General features: G+C 46.0%; 1 protein-coding gene across 1 annotated transcript in view; it reads left to right on the top strand.

Annotated features, from left to right (window-relative positions):
• The window catches only part of nhsb (Nance-Horan syndrome b (congenital cataracts and dental anomalies)), a gene marked incomplete at both ends in the record, with an annotated part of 90,469 nt that extends 79,446 nt beyond the window's left edge, over nucleotides 1-11,023 (top strand). The window contains 10 exons of the mRNA XM_084076810.1: nucleotides 24-225; nucleotides 1,070-1,222; nucleotides 1,556-1,708; nucleotides 3,225-3,644; nucleotides 4,126-4,257; nucleotides 4,582-4,810; nucleotides 5,761-7,861; nucleotides 8,225-8,585; nucleotides 9,356-9,479; nucleotides 10,381-11,023. Coding sequence (XP_083932936.1) covers nucleotides 24-225; nucleotides 1,070-1,222; nucleotides 1,556-1,708; nucleotides 3,225-3,644; nucleotides 4,126-4,257; nucleotides 4,582-4,810; nucleotides 5,761-7,861; nucleotides 8,225-8,585; nucleotides 9,356-9,479; nucleotides 10,381-11,023 — 4,518 coding nt within the window. The remainder of the gene's footprint in view (nucleotides 1-23; nucleotides 226-1,069; nucleotides 1,223-1,555; nucleotides 1,709-3,224; nucleotides 3,645-4,125; nucleotides 4,258-4,581; nucleotides 4,811-5,760; nucleotides 7,862-8,224; nucleotides 8,586-9,355; nucleotides 9,480-10,380) is intronic.
• Nucleotides 11,024-17,698: the final 6,675 nt, after the last annotated feature.

Consider the following 17,698-nt stretch of genomic DNA (forward strand, 5'->3'; position numbering starts at 1 on the left):
CCCCATGTGTGTATCCCCTCCAGTCTACCTCAACGGGGGACCCAGAGCAGGGCAGTGAGCTGGTGGCAGCAGGTCACAGCAGGACCAAGGGCCCGGGTTCCAACGCTCCCCCTACGCAAGCGGACAAGCAGACCAACTGGTCCAAAGACGGCGTCCCCACGTCAGAGCAGAGGACACGGGCCGACCATGTCATCTCCTCCTGCATCATCCCAATCAATGTCACAGGTAACCGTGTACCACCTGGCATCAATCACGTGACATTTAAACAGTGATTCTCAACCTTTTTTTTTTTTTTTCAAGGACCACCGGTTTGATGTGCATGAAACTCTGGGACCCCAATGAATCTCGACTTTAAGATCCTCAGTGTTAATTTAGCTCTGACAGTGTACAAATGGAACCAAATGGACCCATAAGGGTCCATTTGGTTCCATTTGTACACACCAGGTGCTCCCCCTGGTGGCCAAAAACTGTTTTATTTCTATGTTCTTTTTTCATGGTTGGGAGATAAGGATGAGAAGGTTTTTTTAATTCAAGTATAAAAATGAATAAGAATAAATGTCTAATTAGTGTGGTGGCAACCCCGAAAAAGTCACATTTTAATTGTAGGCATTTAGGCATTTAGCAGATGCTTACAAAATACAAGGCAAATAATCACATAAATAGAATGCAGAAATGCAGAATGCAGATTCGCGCCAATCAGTGCCCATCAGTTCGCCGTTGTTTTTTTTCCCAGCCGAGGCCGCCCACATGCTTGAAAATAATAATAAAAATACAACACGTCGCAATGCGATCCTTGTAGCCCAGCATTCCTACGCCAGCGGTCCGGGCACCTAGGCTCCAAAGTAGCCCGACAGCTCGTCTTGGGTTCGAGTCCCGATCCCGACGGCCTTTGCTGCACGTCACTCCCCATCTCTCTCCCCATTTCCTGTCAACCTACTCAAGGCATAAAAAAGCCCAAAACTAAATCTTTAAAAGATAAAGTTGTTAAACTGTTAAACCTCATTTTACTGGGGACCCCCTGGAACCCCCTCAAGGACCTCTGGGGTCTTTGAGAATCAGTGCCTTAGAGGACCATGTGTTGTGTGTTCAGGTGTTGGATTTGACAGGGAGGCGAGTGCACGCTGCTCTCTGGTTCACTCCCAGTCAGTTCTTCAGAGGAGGAGGAAGTTACGGAGGAGGAAGACCATCACCGGAATACCCAAACGAGTCCAACAGGACATGGGTGTGTATATGTTATTTACACCATAGATGACAGAGAAGCACCATAGGAAGCACCATAGATGACAGGGAAGCACCATATTATGAAGCACCATAGATGACAGGGAGGCACCATAGGAAGCACCATAGATGACAGAGAAGCACCATAGGAAGCACCATAGATGACAGAGAAGCACCATAGGAAGCACCATAGATGACAGAGAAGCACCATAGGAAGCACCATAGATGACAGAGAAGCACCATATTAGGAAGTACCATAGAAGACAGGGAAGCACCATATAGGATAAAAAAAAAACAACAACAAAAGAGTGTTCTAATGATCAACATGCCCTTCTAGATTCAGACGAGTCGCCGGGGGGGAGAGAACGCACGGTGATCGTGCACGCCAACCAACATCATTTATCTCTTTGTGAGGAGGAACTGTCGCTCACTGGACGCCTCCATCACACTCGCGACTCCGGCTGCCAGACGGATGACTTCCTCATCGCATGTAAGTATTTCACAATACATCAGTGTTTCCCAACTTGGAGTCCGGGCTCCCTTTGAGGGGCTCTAAGGATCATATTGTGGAACACTAACATTGTAAACAGAAAAAGAAAAAAGAAAGAGGGGAGACAAAACAACATGTAGACTGGAGCTGAAGACTTCGACTACTGACCATGCAGGCAGCACAGGTGTGGTATATTGTTGTCACATGACAATCAAGAAAATAAGAAACCCTACACATTATCACAGGGTAGTGTTGTTTCACACAATTAACAACTAAACATCACCATTACAATGTAGGGGCCGAACACTGACCATGATACTGACATGATACTAGTCTTGTGTAGCCAGACAACTATTCCACAATCTCTGAATGCAATGTAGGGTCTGGAACTACACCTCCCGAAATCCGAGCACTTCTGTTCACGAAAATATATTTTAAAATATCTTTACATTTTATTCTTTAATTTCCATTTCTGCTAAAGCAGCAAGTTAAATATACTTAGATGATTTGTATTTGTATTAGGTTAAATTTGCGCGACTGAAAGACGAAACGGAAGTGGGGAGGAGGCTTCACATCCTGTTTATATTCTAATCATGATCAGAGCTTCTGAGTCCCAGACTGTATGACCGGAAACATTTGAAAATTGTGGCAGGCAGTCTGGCCACGCGAGACTAACATGATACTGAAATGATTGTTTTCTGCATTGCTTTCTTTTGTGTGTTGTTTTCTTTTGTTGTACTTTGTAAAGCACTTTGTAACCCAGTTTTGAGAGGTGCTTCACATCCTGTTTATATTCTAATCATGATCAGAGCTTCTGAGTCCCAGACTGTATGACCGGAAACATTTGAAAATTGTGGCAGGCAGTCTGGCCACGCGAGACTAACATGATACTGAAATGATTGTTTTCTGCATTGCTTTCTTTTGTGTGTTGTTTTCTTTTGTTGTACTTTGTAAAGCACTTTGTAACCCAGTTTTGAGAGGTGCTATATAAATAAAGTTGTATTATTATTATTATTATTATTACTAGACCATACCCGGTCGACGCAGCCGTGGGGGGATATGCGCACATGATCTGGCAACCCGGGAGGCAGTTCGTCCCATAGCTGGGCAGCCGCAGCTATGGGACGACATTCTTTGACACAAAAACGCTAATAAGAAGCTGAGATTTGATTAAATTGAAAAACGGGCTTCACAGTTAAGTTCAGATGGTAATGGTCAATGGCTGTGTGCAAAATCAGAGCAATTGGTCCAGCCAGTGGGGAGAACCGGGTAGCTTCACCACCACCACCACTACAAACGCACGCACAGAGGTTACTAGAATTATAGTAGGATAGTAGGATAGTAGGATAGTAGGATATGATACTGACAATGATACTGACATGATATATCAGTATATTTGTGAAAGTTTTGATTATCAATATATATATTTTTATAATCAATTAAATCGGTTCGATCTGTAGCACCCTCATTATGAGAATAAGCATCCCTGTCTCTGTCTGTCCATTTGTCTCCCCAGCGACAGCGGCTCCTTCCAGGCGGCGAATCAGAGCTCAGCGTTGCCATCAGGGAATCCCTGCCTCGCTCTCCCATTCGACGGGCAACATCTCCTCCCTGGGCGACCAATCGGACTCCACGTACAGCAGCGCGGCGGCCAACGGCGTGCGTCTGCGGTCGCGCAGCCTGCCCAGGGAGGGCGGGCGGCTCATGGACAGCGACGAAGACGACGACAATTACGACGACGACGATGAGGACGAGGAGCTGTCGCCCTACGAGGCGGAGGACTTCATCCCCAGCGGCCCCAGCCCCAGGATGATGATGATGATGATGAAGGACGAGGAGGAGAGCACCGACGACCAGGCGGCGCCGGAGCCGCTGCAGCTGGGCAGCCTGAAGAGGCTGCAGCGGTCTGGGGAGCGAGACCGAGGCGGTGGAGGAGGTAGTGATGGGCAGCGTTAGCGTTTGTTGTCCTTTATCACAGTGGTTCTCAACCTGTGGGTCGGCACACATGATTGTGGGGGGGGGGGTCCATTCCCCAGATGACAATTTAAGGACTTTGTTAATGCCTTAAAAAAAGGTGTTTCAATCAAAAGTAACTATACTATAAAACTGGTCAAACATTGGCTAAATTGTCAAATAATTAAGAAAGAGACAAACATTTTGAAAATAGCTGAGCTTGTAGATCAGCTACTTTCATAATATTTATCTGTGGAACCGAGTCAAACTAAATGTAATGCCTCAACTCAAATATGATTATGTTGGGGTTTTCCCCAGTTCAAACATGATTATTTATGGGGGTCGCAGCCTGAAAAGGTTGAGAGCCACTGGTTTATCACAATAAAGGATGGGGAAAAATACTATGGTTAATTGTAATTATTTTGGCGCAATAATAGTGATTTTCATATGGTCCCATTCCCTAGGTGGGAGCCCCGAGCACAGCTGGATGGAGAGAGGCCGCTCTCGCCTGCCGCGCAAGGCTGACATGGGCAGCTGTGAGATCTCCTCCAGCTCCGACACCTTCAGCAGCCCTATCCACTCTGTGTCCACTCAAGGTTAGTAGCGTTCAATATTATTATTATTTTTTGTTTCTGTTTAGTTATGATTCGTTTTTAAAGCGTGTCTGCTAGTTCAATTTAGTTTTAGTTTAGTTTTTATTAGTTTTAGTGTTACTTTTTTGTGTAATATTGGATAGACGGGCGAGATGCAACAAGCTAAAAAAAGAAAAAACATATTTTTCTTTTTGACAACAGGGCTCAAAACTGGCACAGCTAAAAAAAAGTATTTTTAGCCGCCTCACCCTACAAAAACAGGAGATAGGGCCCCATGGCTACTTACTTACTTACCTACCTATAATAACCATGTGTCCACCACCGCAGGGGTCCTGGGCAGCCATGTGGACCACAAGGAGGACCACCAGTCGTCGAGTGGGAACTGGAGCGGCTCCAGCTCCACCTGCCCCTCCCAGACCTCTGAGACCATCCCCCCTCCCTCCTCCCCTCCGCTGACAGGCTCCTCCCACTGTGACTCGGAGCTGTCACTCAACACTGTGCCCAACGCCATCGATGAGGGCTTCACGCTGGACCCCTCCTACCCCTCTGACCTCAGGTACATTAAGACCTGGCACACATTACTACAGAATTACATTATCCTATTAGAAAATGAAGGAACCTCAATTCAATTCAATTCAATTCAATTCCATTTTATTAAAGTGTCAAATCACTTAACTGGAAGAAACGTCAGGCAGACCCTCTGTCAACCTCTGTCATTCCGTCCGTCCGTCCATCTGATCCGCATTTTTCTCCCTCAATGGTTGAGCAATTCATCTGAACTTGCACCCGAGCATTGACCATCAGCATATGCAGACAGTGAGGAATCCAGGGTTGATTTTTCTCCACTCGTCCCTCCCTAACATTTAGTCTATTTTTTACGACGAAACTGTCAATATATTTAGTCTTAGTTTTAGTTATCGTAGCTTAGTTTTTATTTAGTTTTCGTAAGTGAAAAAAGGTAGTCGACGAATATTTTTCATCATAGTTTTAGTCGTCGAAATCAACACTGGAGGCTCTGTTGTCATGGTTCCAGTCCCTGCGGCCTATTGGACCAGTAGCCAAACACACAATGCCACACAGAGAACAGTAACAGACAGCGGTACAAAGTTAGAAATGGTTTTATGAGCTGAGGGCCGCTTTGGACCGCTTTGGATATCATGTCCATAGCACTCGTAAAATGACCACAGGATGACATGAGCAGGTTCCTCTCCAAAGTGTAACTATGCATACCGAAGTGAAAGTATTAAATGATTAAATATGGCCTATTTTGGCCATAGTGCATTCTTTATGTTGATTATAGGTACCGGTCATTGTCAGTCATTTCTGTGTATATTTAAGTTATTTGTCATATCTGCCCTGTACAAATGTTTGCTTACCAAGCCTGAAAGCCATATTTATTCATATGTTGAATTGTTCAATGCTAAAAACTCAATTAAATCGTTAATTGCAATTATTTGTACGCCAATGAATCATCAACTAAAATGTCATGATCATCCCTATCCTCAGGCCCCAGGGCCAGGGTCACAGGTCAAGCTCCTTCACGTCGTCGGCCACGGACCAGCTGGACGACGCGGGGGTCAGTACGGCCAGCGAGGGGGAGTGGACGTACCCTGCGGACCAGGACCACACCGACCCAGACCAGGAGCCGGAGCAAACCCACAGCCAGAGCCAGGGCCGTGGGTCGACCCAGGGGTACAGCCCCAAACACACTGTAGACGCCCCGAGCTGCTTCACCACCAACACGACCAGCAACACTGACAAAGAGCCTGGCTCACTGTACGCATCAGATGCAGAGTTTTACTCCTCTTCCTCTGTGCATTTTGAGGAATGCACGCCGAGTTATGGAGGATACACATACTATGCAGCCCCGGGGCCAGACTGTGGCCAATCCAACACTGTGGCAGCACCGGTAGCCCACGAAGTTTACACGCAGTCCCAGGCCGATTTCAGAGCAGGCACTATGACCCTGGGGAGGACCTGCCGTCCAGTGAGGAAACCAAAAGCCAAACCTCCGCCGCCCAAGCGGTGCTCGTCGCTGAAGGAGCCGTGCGGGCGCGTGGACGTGGGGACGGACGCGCGGGAGGACCAGGATCAACCAAAGACAGCCAGTGAACAAGACCTCGCCATGTCTTCCAGAGAGAAGAAACTGGAGCTGGAGCTGGAGCTCGGGGTGCCTCCGGAGCCACTAGAGACCTCCTGTCTGGTAGCAGAGCCTCTTGGAGCGTGGGGGATGGGGTTAGGCAACACAGTGGACATGGTGGAGCCCATATCCTTTAGCTCTGCGGACACGCACTCCTTCAAAGATGACGGCGCGGTGCAATCTGACTATGCAGATCTGTGGCTGCACAACAACGAGGTGAGGTCCGGCAACGGCGAGTACACGTCCATGTCCAACTCCAGCACGGCCACAGGCACCACCGTCATGGAGTGCATCAAGTCCCCGGACAGCTCCTCCTCTTCCTCGGACACGCAGGCCCAGGCGGTCGCCCAGGCTCCGGGTGCCAACAGGGCGTCCAGCCCGCCCCTGCCGCCCGGAGACGGAGACTTCAAGCTCGGCTCGCCCGAGAAGCTGGCCGGCCTGGCCTCCCCCTCCAGCGGCTACTCCAGCCAATCGGAGACGCCGACTTCGACCTTCCCCTCTTCGTCGGCGGCGTTCTTCCCGGGGCCCCTGCTGTCCCCCACGAGTGGCAAGAGGAAGCCCAAAGTGCCGGAGAGGAAGTCCTCTCTGTCCTCGCTGCAGCACTTCCCCAGAGACGGAGCCTCCATCGCCAGTTCCTACAAGAGAGACCCAGACTTCCCCCCTCCCCCGTCGCAGCTGGACCTGAGCGTCCTCCACGGAGCCCACGCCAGACACACGCTGTCCCACCGGACGCACCACCACATGCACACGCTCTACCACAGCAAACACAGAGCCGCGACCGCCGCCTCGGTCAGTGCCAAGAGCGCCGTCCCGGAGGCCTTGACCTCTAACCCGCTGGCCTCCCACCCCATCCCCCTGATCCCCAGCTCCAACCTCCTGGCCATCACGCCCTCTGCCCTGCGCTCGGTGCAGCTGCGTTCGGTCAGACGCTCCACCGACGGTTCCGGCGCCGCGGACCAAGAGACGACCGCGGGGGCCGAAACCGCCACCAGACCAAAATATCAACCGAGCGCCGCTACGCTGGCTCCGCCTCCCATCAGCGCTAGGCCCCCCCCTCCACGCAGGCCGCCGCCCCAGAGGCCTCCGCCGCCTCCGCAGGAGCCCATCTCCTCCCCCGAACACTCGCACCCGCCTCACCCCGGCCGCCACCCCGACGGACCCCCGCCCTACGAAAGCCTGCGGCTCAGACAGGACCGCTACGGACCCGGAACCTTCTGGGCCATGACGGCCTTCAGAAACCGGGCGGAGCCGCCGTCGCTTCTCCTCGACGACTGCTCCCCCATACATCGGCCCGTGCCCCGCGCTCCCAACCCCTCGCCGGTGGATCTGCACACACACATCCACTCACACACAGAGTTCAGGGGGCTCACACACTCCTCGCACCCCGAGTTCAGGGTGCTAGGGGAGCGGACGTTCTCTCAGGACGAGGACGAGGATGAAGATGAGGAGGAGGAGGAGGAAGAGCCGGTGAGTTGGGCTGACGCTCTTTATTATTTACTTAGTGATTATTCTACAGATTTTTTTTAAATTATCATTTTGTTGCATTTTTGATATATCAACAAATCTATAATTTCCTAAATGGATTAGTTGAATTAACCACTTAAGCCCTGTTTAGTACTTTGTCATATAACAGTGTTGCACTTGCAAAAATAGTAGATCTACAAGCTCACAACGTGTCGCTACGATGCGACACGTTGTGAGCTTGTAGATCGGATTCTTTGCATTTTCAAATTTACCCCAAACTCTTTTTTTTCTTTTTTAAACCGATTATCGATTACTTTCTATAATGGATTAGATTGATGAATTGGACTAACTGTTACACCTCTACAGGTGAGAGAGCCACCGAGGGCTGCGTGCTCCAGGGGGGGGTGCCTGAGGGCGGACCACCCTCCCCCGGCGTATGAGTTTGCTGGGGCATCCCACTCAGACATTGGGTTGACTCACTCAGAAGCCGGTATAACCCACTCAGACTCAGGGCCCTGGGCGAGTTCAGTCAAAGTGCCTGGTACCACCGCGGAGACATCGCACCCTTATCCAATCAGCGATGCACGAGAAGGAGGACACGACGAACAGGAAGAGGAGGAGGACATGACATCATCAGGTGCCACCAGAAGTGCCCATCATCATCAGCAAGTACACGAGGGCAGAGATGACTCCACCACTCCCGACACCGAAGACTACTTCAGTAAAGGTAACACTTTAAGCAGTGGTGCACACCTCGCATTCCTCTGGTAGACAATGAGACGATGTTGGTCTATAAATAAACTCTGTAAATGTCTAACATTTAAAACCAGATTTATTTGCAAGGCTCTGGAAGCCTCTAAGTAAGTATCCATGTATTTGTTTATATGGAGTTTACCAGAGTGGATCTTCTTCCACTCCTGACATCACACCACTGCTCAACTGAATGTTGGGGTCTGGGCAGATGTATCTGTTCAAACACCTTTTTCCAACATTTATAAAACATATTATTGTTTATAAGAATGCCAAATTATAACATACGTAAGTACAGTTTTTTCACATTATTTGAATAGCCAGCATTTAAAATGTATCTGTTGCCCTGGCTTTAAAGAAACTGCACTAGCATTGACAGCTAGCACAAATCTAACAGGCGACATTGGCCTGAGTTGCTGCTAGCTACTGTATTAACATTTATGAAAGGACACTAGTACACAGTAAAGTCTTTGGTTTCATTTACTTCTGATAGAGAGTGATTGATCATATACCTCACTGGTTCTCAAAGGTTCCTTTAGGGGTTTCCAGGGTGTCTCCAGTGAAATCAGTTGTACACTGTACACTGTTCTCTCTGTGATTGTTACTTGATTATTGCAAATCGCTCTGGATAAAAGCGTCTGCTAAATGCCTAAATTGTAGTATAGTAGGCGATCAGACACGCAGATACCATGTTATAGGGGTGGTGCATGTTACAACCAGTATAACATGTGATAGGATATGTTACAGATTCCACTCCCAGTGACAATTCGCTCTCCCCTCTGATGGATGACACCAAAGTGGACGATGACATCATTTTCACGTCACCCAATAAGACCCGCACGACCGAGGATCTGTTTGCTATGATACACAGGTAGCGTACTTTGTTTGGTGATTTTTGTCTCCACCAGGCCGAAGGCCCCTATCCGTCCGTCCGTCTCTCCATCCGTGTGTGTGTCTGTCTGTGAGCAGCTAATCTCCAGCACCGTTGGACAGATCGGTGTGAAACTTTGCACACACACTGCCTGGAGGTCAACACATTGTTTGATATTACACCTACAGATTCTGTCCAAACTTCACGCTAATCGGTACACATTATATCTGTAACTGTAATCTGTAACCATTCTATCTATATATCTATTCTATCTATATATTGTTGGAGCTTGGACGCAACTTCCTGACTCCCATGTCATTTTTGAAAGGAGTTTGGCTGACTGTCTAACTATGTACACTAATGTACACGTAGAGAGGACAGCTCCGGTGTTTTATTGTCACACTTGTACATTCAGAAATGGAGTAAAACTAAGAGAAAAGAGAAAAAGAAAGAAAATGACAGGCTGTATAAAACAAACAAACAACCAAGCAGGTGAATCACTGAGCTAATCTACACAGTGAATGTAAAACAAATCAATTATGCATGAAATAAACTCTACACATAGTTGCATACAAATCAGAACTACAGTCTCCTGTCATAAGATCACACTTACAGACAATGCTGTCGACTGGTCAACAAGAGATGGTGAAATGTAGAATTTCAGAGCACATACATAATTAAGAGCACATACACCTGTGTGCTTCTCCTAATCAGGGCAATACAGTACACCTCTTGTATAAAGGTGGTTCTGGCAACACTTGCCAATAAATTGAATGGCCAGTAGGTGGCTCTGGCAACACTTGTCATTAGAGGGCAGAACATCTATCAAGGAGAGAATATGCAGTAAAAGGTGTGTTTTTGGATGATTGTGATGCACTGATGGTTTCTCAATTCCATTCAGATCCAAGAGGAAGGTCCTGGGCCGTAAGGATTCTGGAGACTTGAACGCAAAGTCTCGTCTGTGTCCGGCGGCGCCGGTGGCCTCCGGAGCCGTCCCCGTTAACGTCATCCCACCAGCCCCTCCTCTGACCCTGGCAGCCGCCCTGGCCACTGCTACCGGGTCCCAACGGACCCCGGTCCCCATCTACCGCAGCGCCAAGAAGTCCAGCACCTCCAACGAAGAGTTCAAGCTGCTGCTCTTAAAGAAAGGGAGTCGCACGGACTCCAGCTACCGCATGTCGGCCACGGAGATCCTCAAGAGCCCCATCACGCCCAAGTCCCCCGGGGACCCCCTCCAGGAGGGACCCTTCAGGCAGGCCGAGGAGATGCCCCCCTCTCCGGGGCTGCAGATGGAGCCCCCCGTATCCGGCCTGGAGCCTATCCAGATCCCCGGCCTCTTCCCAAGGGGCAACTCCGAGTGCTTCACGTCCAAAGCCCTCCCCATGTCCGCCGCGTCGAGGCAGGGACGTTCCCGGATCCCCCCGGTGGCCAACAGCAGCCGCTACAGCACGCGCAGCCGCCTCTACACGGCTCCCATGCAAGCCATCTCGGAAGGCGAGACGGAGAACTCAGACGGGAGCCCCCACGATGACAGATCTTCCTAGAATCCGACCTGATCAGAACGCTATATGCTCCTGGTTCTCAACCTGGGGTCCGGGGACTATCAGCGGTCCAAATGGACCCCTTACAGGTCTGTAACTCTGAGAGTGTGGACACTCTCAGGGTTAAGTTAACACTGGGGATTTTACAGTGTAGACTGGGCTTGCAGTATAGTTTAGTTCAGTGATTCTCAACCCTTTTCATTTCAAGTACCCCCAGTTTCATACGCATTAGGTCACAGAACTTCATTTGATACCATTTGATGGTAGTTTTTTAATCTCTGGGACCCCAGTCTTCAATGTAAAATCCTCAGCGTTAACTTAAGCCTGAGTGTGTGCACACTCTCAGAGTTACAGATCTGAAAGGGGTCTATTTGGACCCCTTGGTGGTCCCCGGACTCGACGCTGAGAACCAGTGTCCTAGAACCCAGCTGATCGGACCACTATGCTAAGCCCTGCCCGAAAACCCTAATGGCGTCCAGCTCTACCACTACCTTTACTGTCTGCTACATGTGGGACGCTGTCGGGCAGAAACCTCTTATCTCCATATTTAACTTTTTGTGTTTTTTTCCATAAAAAAAAACATCAAAAGCATCAGATCCACAAGCTCGAAACGTGGCGCGAAGCGACGCGTTTTGAGCTTGTCCATGTGCTGCTTTTTGCAGTTTTTGAATTTGAATCCCGAATGGACATATGAGGTTTCCCCCCGACAGAGATGACATGTTACAGCTCATCAGATGGTGACACAGCAAAATATTGAATATTGCGTATACCCCCCACGAAAACACACACACACACACACACACACACACACACACACACACACACACACACACACACACACACACACACACACACACACACACACACACACACACACACACACCTCCGACCTCCCCCAGACTCCAATCTCTGGATCTGCTATTCTCTAGGGTGTCAAACAAGGTGTTTTAAAAAGATTGAATCGCTGAGGGTTATAGCTTACATACTGTAATGTGTAAAAGAATAACTCCGTTAAGAGAGCAAGACTTATTTTGAACATGTCTTTTTTTTATATACAGTATCTCCCAAATGTTTGGTAAATGATGACGTGAAAAAAGAGGGGAGTATGGACAACCTGCGTGTGCATGTAGGGGAACATGGGAAAACCCACTGTAATTTCTACTTATTGTGTTCTGAATGGTGTCTGTGTGTGTGTGTGTGTGTGTGTGTGTGTGTGTGTGTGTGTGTGTGTGTGTGTGTGTGTGTGTGTGTGTGTGTGTGTGTGTGTGTGTGTGTGTGTGTGTGTGTGTGTGTTTGTGTGCGTGTGCGTGTGCGTGCGTCCCCGAGGAACTAATTTCTAATGGAAAAATGTTGAAAATTCTCTCACCTTTTGGTGTCCAAAGCAGAGGGTCAGAGGTCATAAGTCCATGTTCAATATTCCCCCCGAAACCACAAGGATTATTGTTTGGTTCTGGATGCTGTCGCCATGCAGGCAGTGGTGGAAGAAGTACTCCCTTTTTTGTTTTACTTATGTTAAAGCAGTATTACTACTAGCCCCATTACGAACCTCTCACTCCGCTATACAGCTCCGAGATGAGGTCCTACTGCGAGGTCCTCATCTCGGAGCTGTATAGCGGAGTGAGAGGTTCGTAATGGGGCTATATTACCACAAGGTATTGTGCTATTGCTGCTTCTACTCCAGAAGTAGTAGAAGTACAAATTATTGAAAAATTGATATACTCAAGTACAGTGCAAGTACCTCAAAGTACAGTACTTGAGTAACTAAGTACATTTACTTAGTTACTTTCCACCACTGCATGTAGGGCAATCTCTACCACAACTCCACCTTTATCCCCATCTGCATTGGTTTAGAGCAGTGGTTCTCAAAGTGGGGCCCCCCAGGGGTCCTTGAGGGGGTTCCAGGGGGTCCCCAGCAAAAGCAGTTCAAATATAATCAGGCTATTTGAAAATAGTCGCGATGTGGTGCGTTGTGAGCTTGTAGATTTGCTATTTTAGAACATTTTGGAATAATCTTGCACATTTTTCAAATCTTATGATGGTCTGGTCCCTGGCACGAAATCATTTCAAATGGGGGTCCTCGGCTAAGATACATATATCAATTTGGGGGTCCTTGACCTGAACATGTTTGAGAACCACTGGTTTAGAGAGTCTATTTCACTGATCAGATCATATATTTCTTCTCATAAATTATATCCAAAATTGGTAACACGTTGCATGTATTTTTGTAAAAACAGCACCTCCAGACATGATGATAAATTCCTAACATGTTGCATGATCCATTGTGGAAACATCCCCAGTACCATTGGTTTTTGACATTTTTGTGGTTCCTTTGAAGTATAAAAACAAAACATACACACACAAAAATACTCTTTTCACAGATTTTGGTGAGATTGATACCTCCAGTGATCCAAATTGAATTCTCTCTTATCCTAGAGTCTAAAGAGCAGGAGCATCACAGAAAAATCAGGACTGTTAATTTAAAAAACTCCAAAAATGCACTACAACATTTTGAGTTCAATTTATTTGAGGTCAAATTTCATTACATAAGGATAGATTACATAGGGTGCGGTCACACCAAACTTTAATTCTGCCTATGAGGGTGGATTCTGCCAATGCTTTTCAATAGGAACAGAGCATTTTTTTTTCACATTGAAAAGCAATAGGCAGAATCAAACTTCGGTGTGACCGCACCCTTATGGGTGTTCATGATACCGAGGATTTTGCTGTGCACTAATTCTGGACAATCGCTCAGTGGCCTTTCTCTGCTAGGGATGGTAGTCAGTGGAGCAGTTAGCAGCCCACACACGCACGCACACACACGTGCACGCGCGCGCACACACACACACACACACACACACACACACACACACACACACACGCGCACACACACACACACACACACACACACACACACACATGCGCGCGCACACACATACAGTACACGTATGCACGTGTAGCAGAGTGGCTCAGAGCCTCTGCCTGCAGACCAAAAGCTTAATATCAACCATTTTTAGGGGGGAATTCCTCTTGAGGCTAGTGGATAAGTGGCTGTAGTGTCCCCTCCGAGAGAAACCCGGGTTTGAATCCTGGGCTCGAAACCCGGGCGTTACACGTGCACGTACATACATGGACCTATAGCCATGTTCCAAAACAGTTCAATGACACGTGTCGTAGATAAAATGGAGTATAGGGGATGGGGTGCCAGGCACTTTTTTTTAGTGTACACAGCAAGAACACTTAAGTTTAGAGGCTCCTCAATCAGTTCTGCTGCGTGTGTGTGTGTGTGTGTGTGTGTGTGTGTGTGTGTGTGTGTGTGTGTGTGTGTGTGTGTGTGTGTGTGTGTGTGTGTGTGTGTGTGTGTGTGTGTGTGTGTGTTCGATTGTTTTCCAAAAAAGAAAAAAACACACCTTTTGCACTTCATTGTGACTATTCAAGAATATTCCTTGAAAAAAAAGGAACAATATATCTTATAATGAAATTGCGTATGTATATTTGTACTGAATATAAAGTCATATCTATATAAAGTGACAAGCAAGAAGTTTTATAGGGAATTGACCCGAGTGTAGCAAAGAAGAACATGTCTTAATGGCCGTTCACATCAAGCTGTATAACTATGAAGATATCGTTTTCAAAAGTCCACTCCACAATTTCAACAAAGACGATGGTGAACGATATTCTATATTGCTCACCATTGTCTTTGTTAAAATTGCATATTGGCCATGGTTGTAATTAAAGTGCTTGGTGTGAACGTCCGTTTAGTGACAACATCTCTTCTTCATTTGCACTGACCCAGTAGCTATTAGACAGATGAGAGCTCCTCCCTGTTGTCAGTTCACCTTTTGCTTTACCCTCCTTTCATTTCATATCATCACGTAAAAAACAGTGCTGGGCAGTAACTAGTTATAACTTAAGGAAGGCAATATATATATATGTATATATTTTTTTACCTATTTAACATAGGTTAAAAATATATATATATGTATATATTCTCCAGACCATAGTAGGAGGTTGTCACGTGTGAAAAAAGAACAGATCTACAAGCGATACAACACCTTGATAGCTTGTAGATCTGTTCTTTTTAAGCATGTGCCCTCTCACAGAAGTATTGGGTAGCAAAAGTAATATATTAATATAACTTGTAATGTAACTAGTTACTCTTGATACCAAGTAATAAGTAATGTAATATTATGACTTGTTAAAGGAGTAACTCATTAGTCTTCCTGAGTAACTTGCCCAACACTGATCACGTGTGAATGAGAACACACCAGACCACTGCTGCTTGTCTGGAGCACTGGTCCTCAAACTTGAGGGGGTTCCAGGGGGTCCCCAGCAAAATGTGTTAATGTAGCATCATTGAAATCTGTTTAACCATGTTAATCCTACTTTACTCAATGATTTGAAAATAGCAGAACTCTAGGTTCACGATGTGTCACGAAGCGACGCGTTGTGAGCTTGCAGATCGGCTATTTGCAAAAGAAAAATCTTGAAAGAATCTTGAAAGAATCTTTAAAAAAACAAACAACACTAATCTTATGGGGGTCCCTGGCACGCGATCTTTTCAAATAGGGGTCTGTGGCCAAATACAATTTGGGGGTGCTGGATGTAAACATTTTTGAGAAGCACTTGTGTAGAGAGACTCTCTGACCACACAGCAGTCCAACGTAAAATGTCCTGGACAAGAGATCCTCCATCTTTCTAACTCTAATGACTCATGTTGTGTGTAGAGAGTCCACATTTGAAATTTTAATCACATTTTGCCACCCTCATTAGTGGGTGGCAAACGGAAAACCTACACACACTTACATTCAGAGACTGTACTTCAATGGAAACCATTCACTGTATTCTGTGAATACTTCAGCAAGTATATTACTGTTTATTTGTAGATTTGATGTATAGATAGATAGATAGATAGATAGATAGATAGATAGATAGATAGATAGATAGATAGATAAAACAAAAACACCACTGTTTGACACTCAGCGATTCTGAATTGCAGAACTGACACTGTGTAGTAATGGGAGGGTAAAAAAAAAGAAGCTGTGAACTGATTACTATTAGGATTTGAACATCCACCATTGACCCATATCGCTGAAGGGCACTTGTTCCTGTTCATTGTTTTATTTGTCGTACTTTCTATCGCATGCAATAAGTGAACGAAAACAAAACACAAAAAAAAAAACTAGAAAAGTAAAAGGACCCCACCATGTCATTTATTTTGTATCTGAGGGATGTCTCCAAAACCCACAAAAAAAAACAACCAATATTTGTATTTTCAGTTTCCAAAAATGTCAAGTTCAATAGTGTGTTCTGTAGATGTACAAAACTGTCTGACAAAAGCCTAACTTATGCTCCTTCATGCAGCGGTGTCGCGTGCCGGAAACGGCAGACCTTGAGCTTGCAAATCTGCTATTTGCGGCGCGCGACACGGTTGTGCGACGAAGCATGAATGGGGCTTAACTCTGTTTCTGTAACGTGGTTTGATCACAAACAGGGGTTTTATCTTGTACTGTATATCTACTCACATGGACAATCAAACGGAGGCGTCTTAGGAGCCCGTGTAAAGAAACTTCTAGAATCCGTTGATGTGGATCAAAGCGGCTTGAATCATTGATTCAGGAGTTTCAAAGTCTTTGCTGGAGCCTGTGGAAAGTTTTTGGGAGTGAGAGAAATATTTTCCAGGAAAAACTGCTGATTGACTATAAAAGAAATACATATCGGGACACAAATCCTCTTCCAATCTCAGTGGGATTTTACCTGTATGGATGAAATAAAAGAGATGACCAATAAGACAAAGAAATATCCATTTAGGACCCAAACTGGTGGGGAAAAAAACCCAGTGTCTTTAATTTTCAGTCACTGCAGAATTATTGAATTCCCATAAAAAAAAACACTACTACTCAACCTATTGAAAAATAATCACAGACATTTTACTCTGTATGATGGATATACATTATATTGGATGGATTTACATTATAAATGATGCATTGTGACTATGAAATTCAATTTCAGTGGTCAAAAAAGAAAGTATTTTGAAGCACTGTTATATTGGGAATTTGTTTAGTGTCATATTTCCTTACTGTATCTGTACCTGGCGTGGCTGCTATGGGAATATTTTAAGACTGTTTCCTTGATTTTTTTTAGACACGGTAAAATCCTCAGCGTTAATTTAACCATTTGTAACTTCTAAGAGGCTACAAATATAACCATTTGGTTACATATGTACCGCCTCAGAGTTCAACTAATCCCAAACCAAGGATCAAGGGGGAACTTTAAGTGCACTGAGAGATCTCTCCACTAGGTGGAAGTGTTTTGCTTTTTGCAATCCTCATGCCTTCATTAACATCAGATTCCCTGTCAAAACATTTTTTTAAAAAGCCTGCTGTTATCATCCAGTGTCTACTCTGCACACAACAACTTCGCCCTATCAAGTGTGAGGAAGCTATATTTACTTTTTCCCAAAGGTGTACAGTATGGAATAACACTAAACAGACATTAAAACATTATGAAAGAACAGAAAAATAATAATATATCTAAAAAATTGAAGACACAGTGTACTGTCTATGTATAAGACACTCCACAGTTAAAACTAGCTAGGACTTAACAGATTTGAATCACTTTTGTATTTTTGAATAAAACCTGTAAATACGTTTTTAAAGGGGAAAAAGTTGCAAATTCTTT

This window comes from Gymnoscopelus microlampas (genome assembly GCF_963454915.1).
Source record: "Gymnoscopelus microlampas genome assembly, chromosome: 1".
Lineage (NCBI taxonomy): Eukaryota > Metazoa > Chordata > Actinopteri > Myctophiformes > Myctophidae > Gymnoscopelus > Gymnoscopelus microlampas.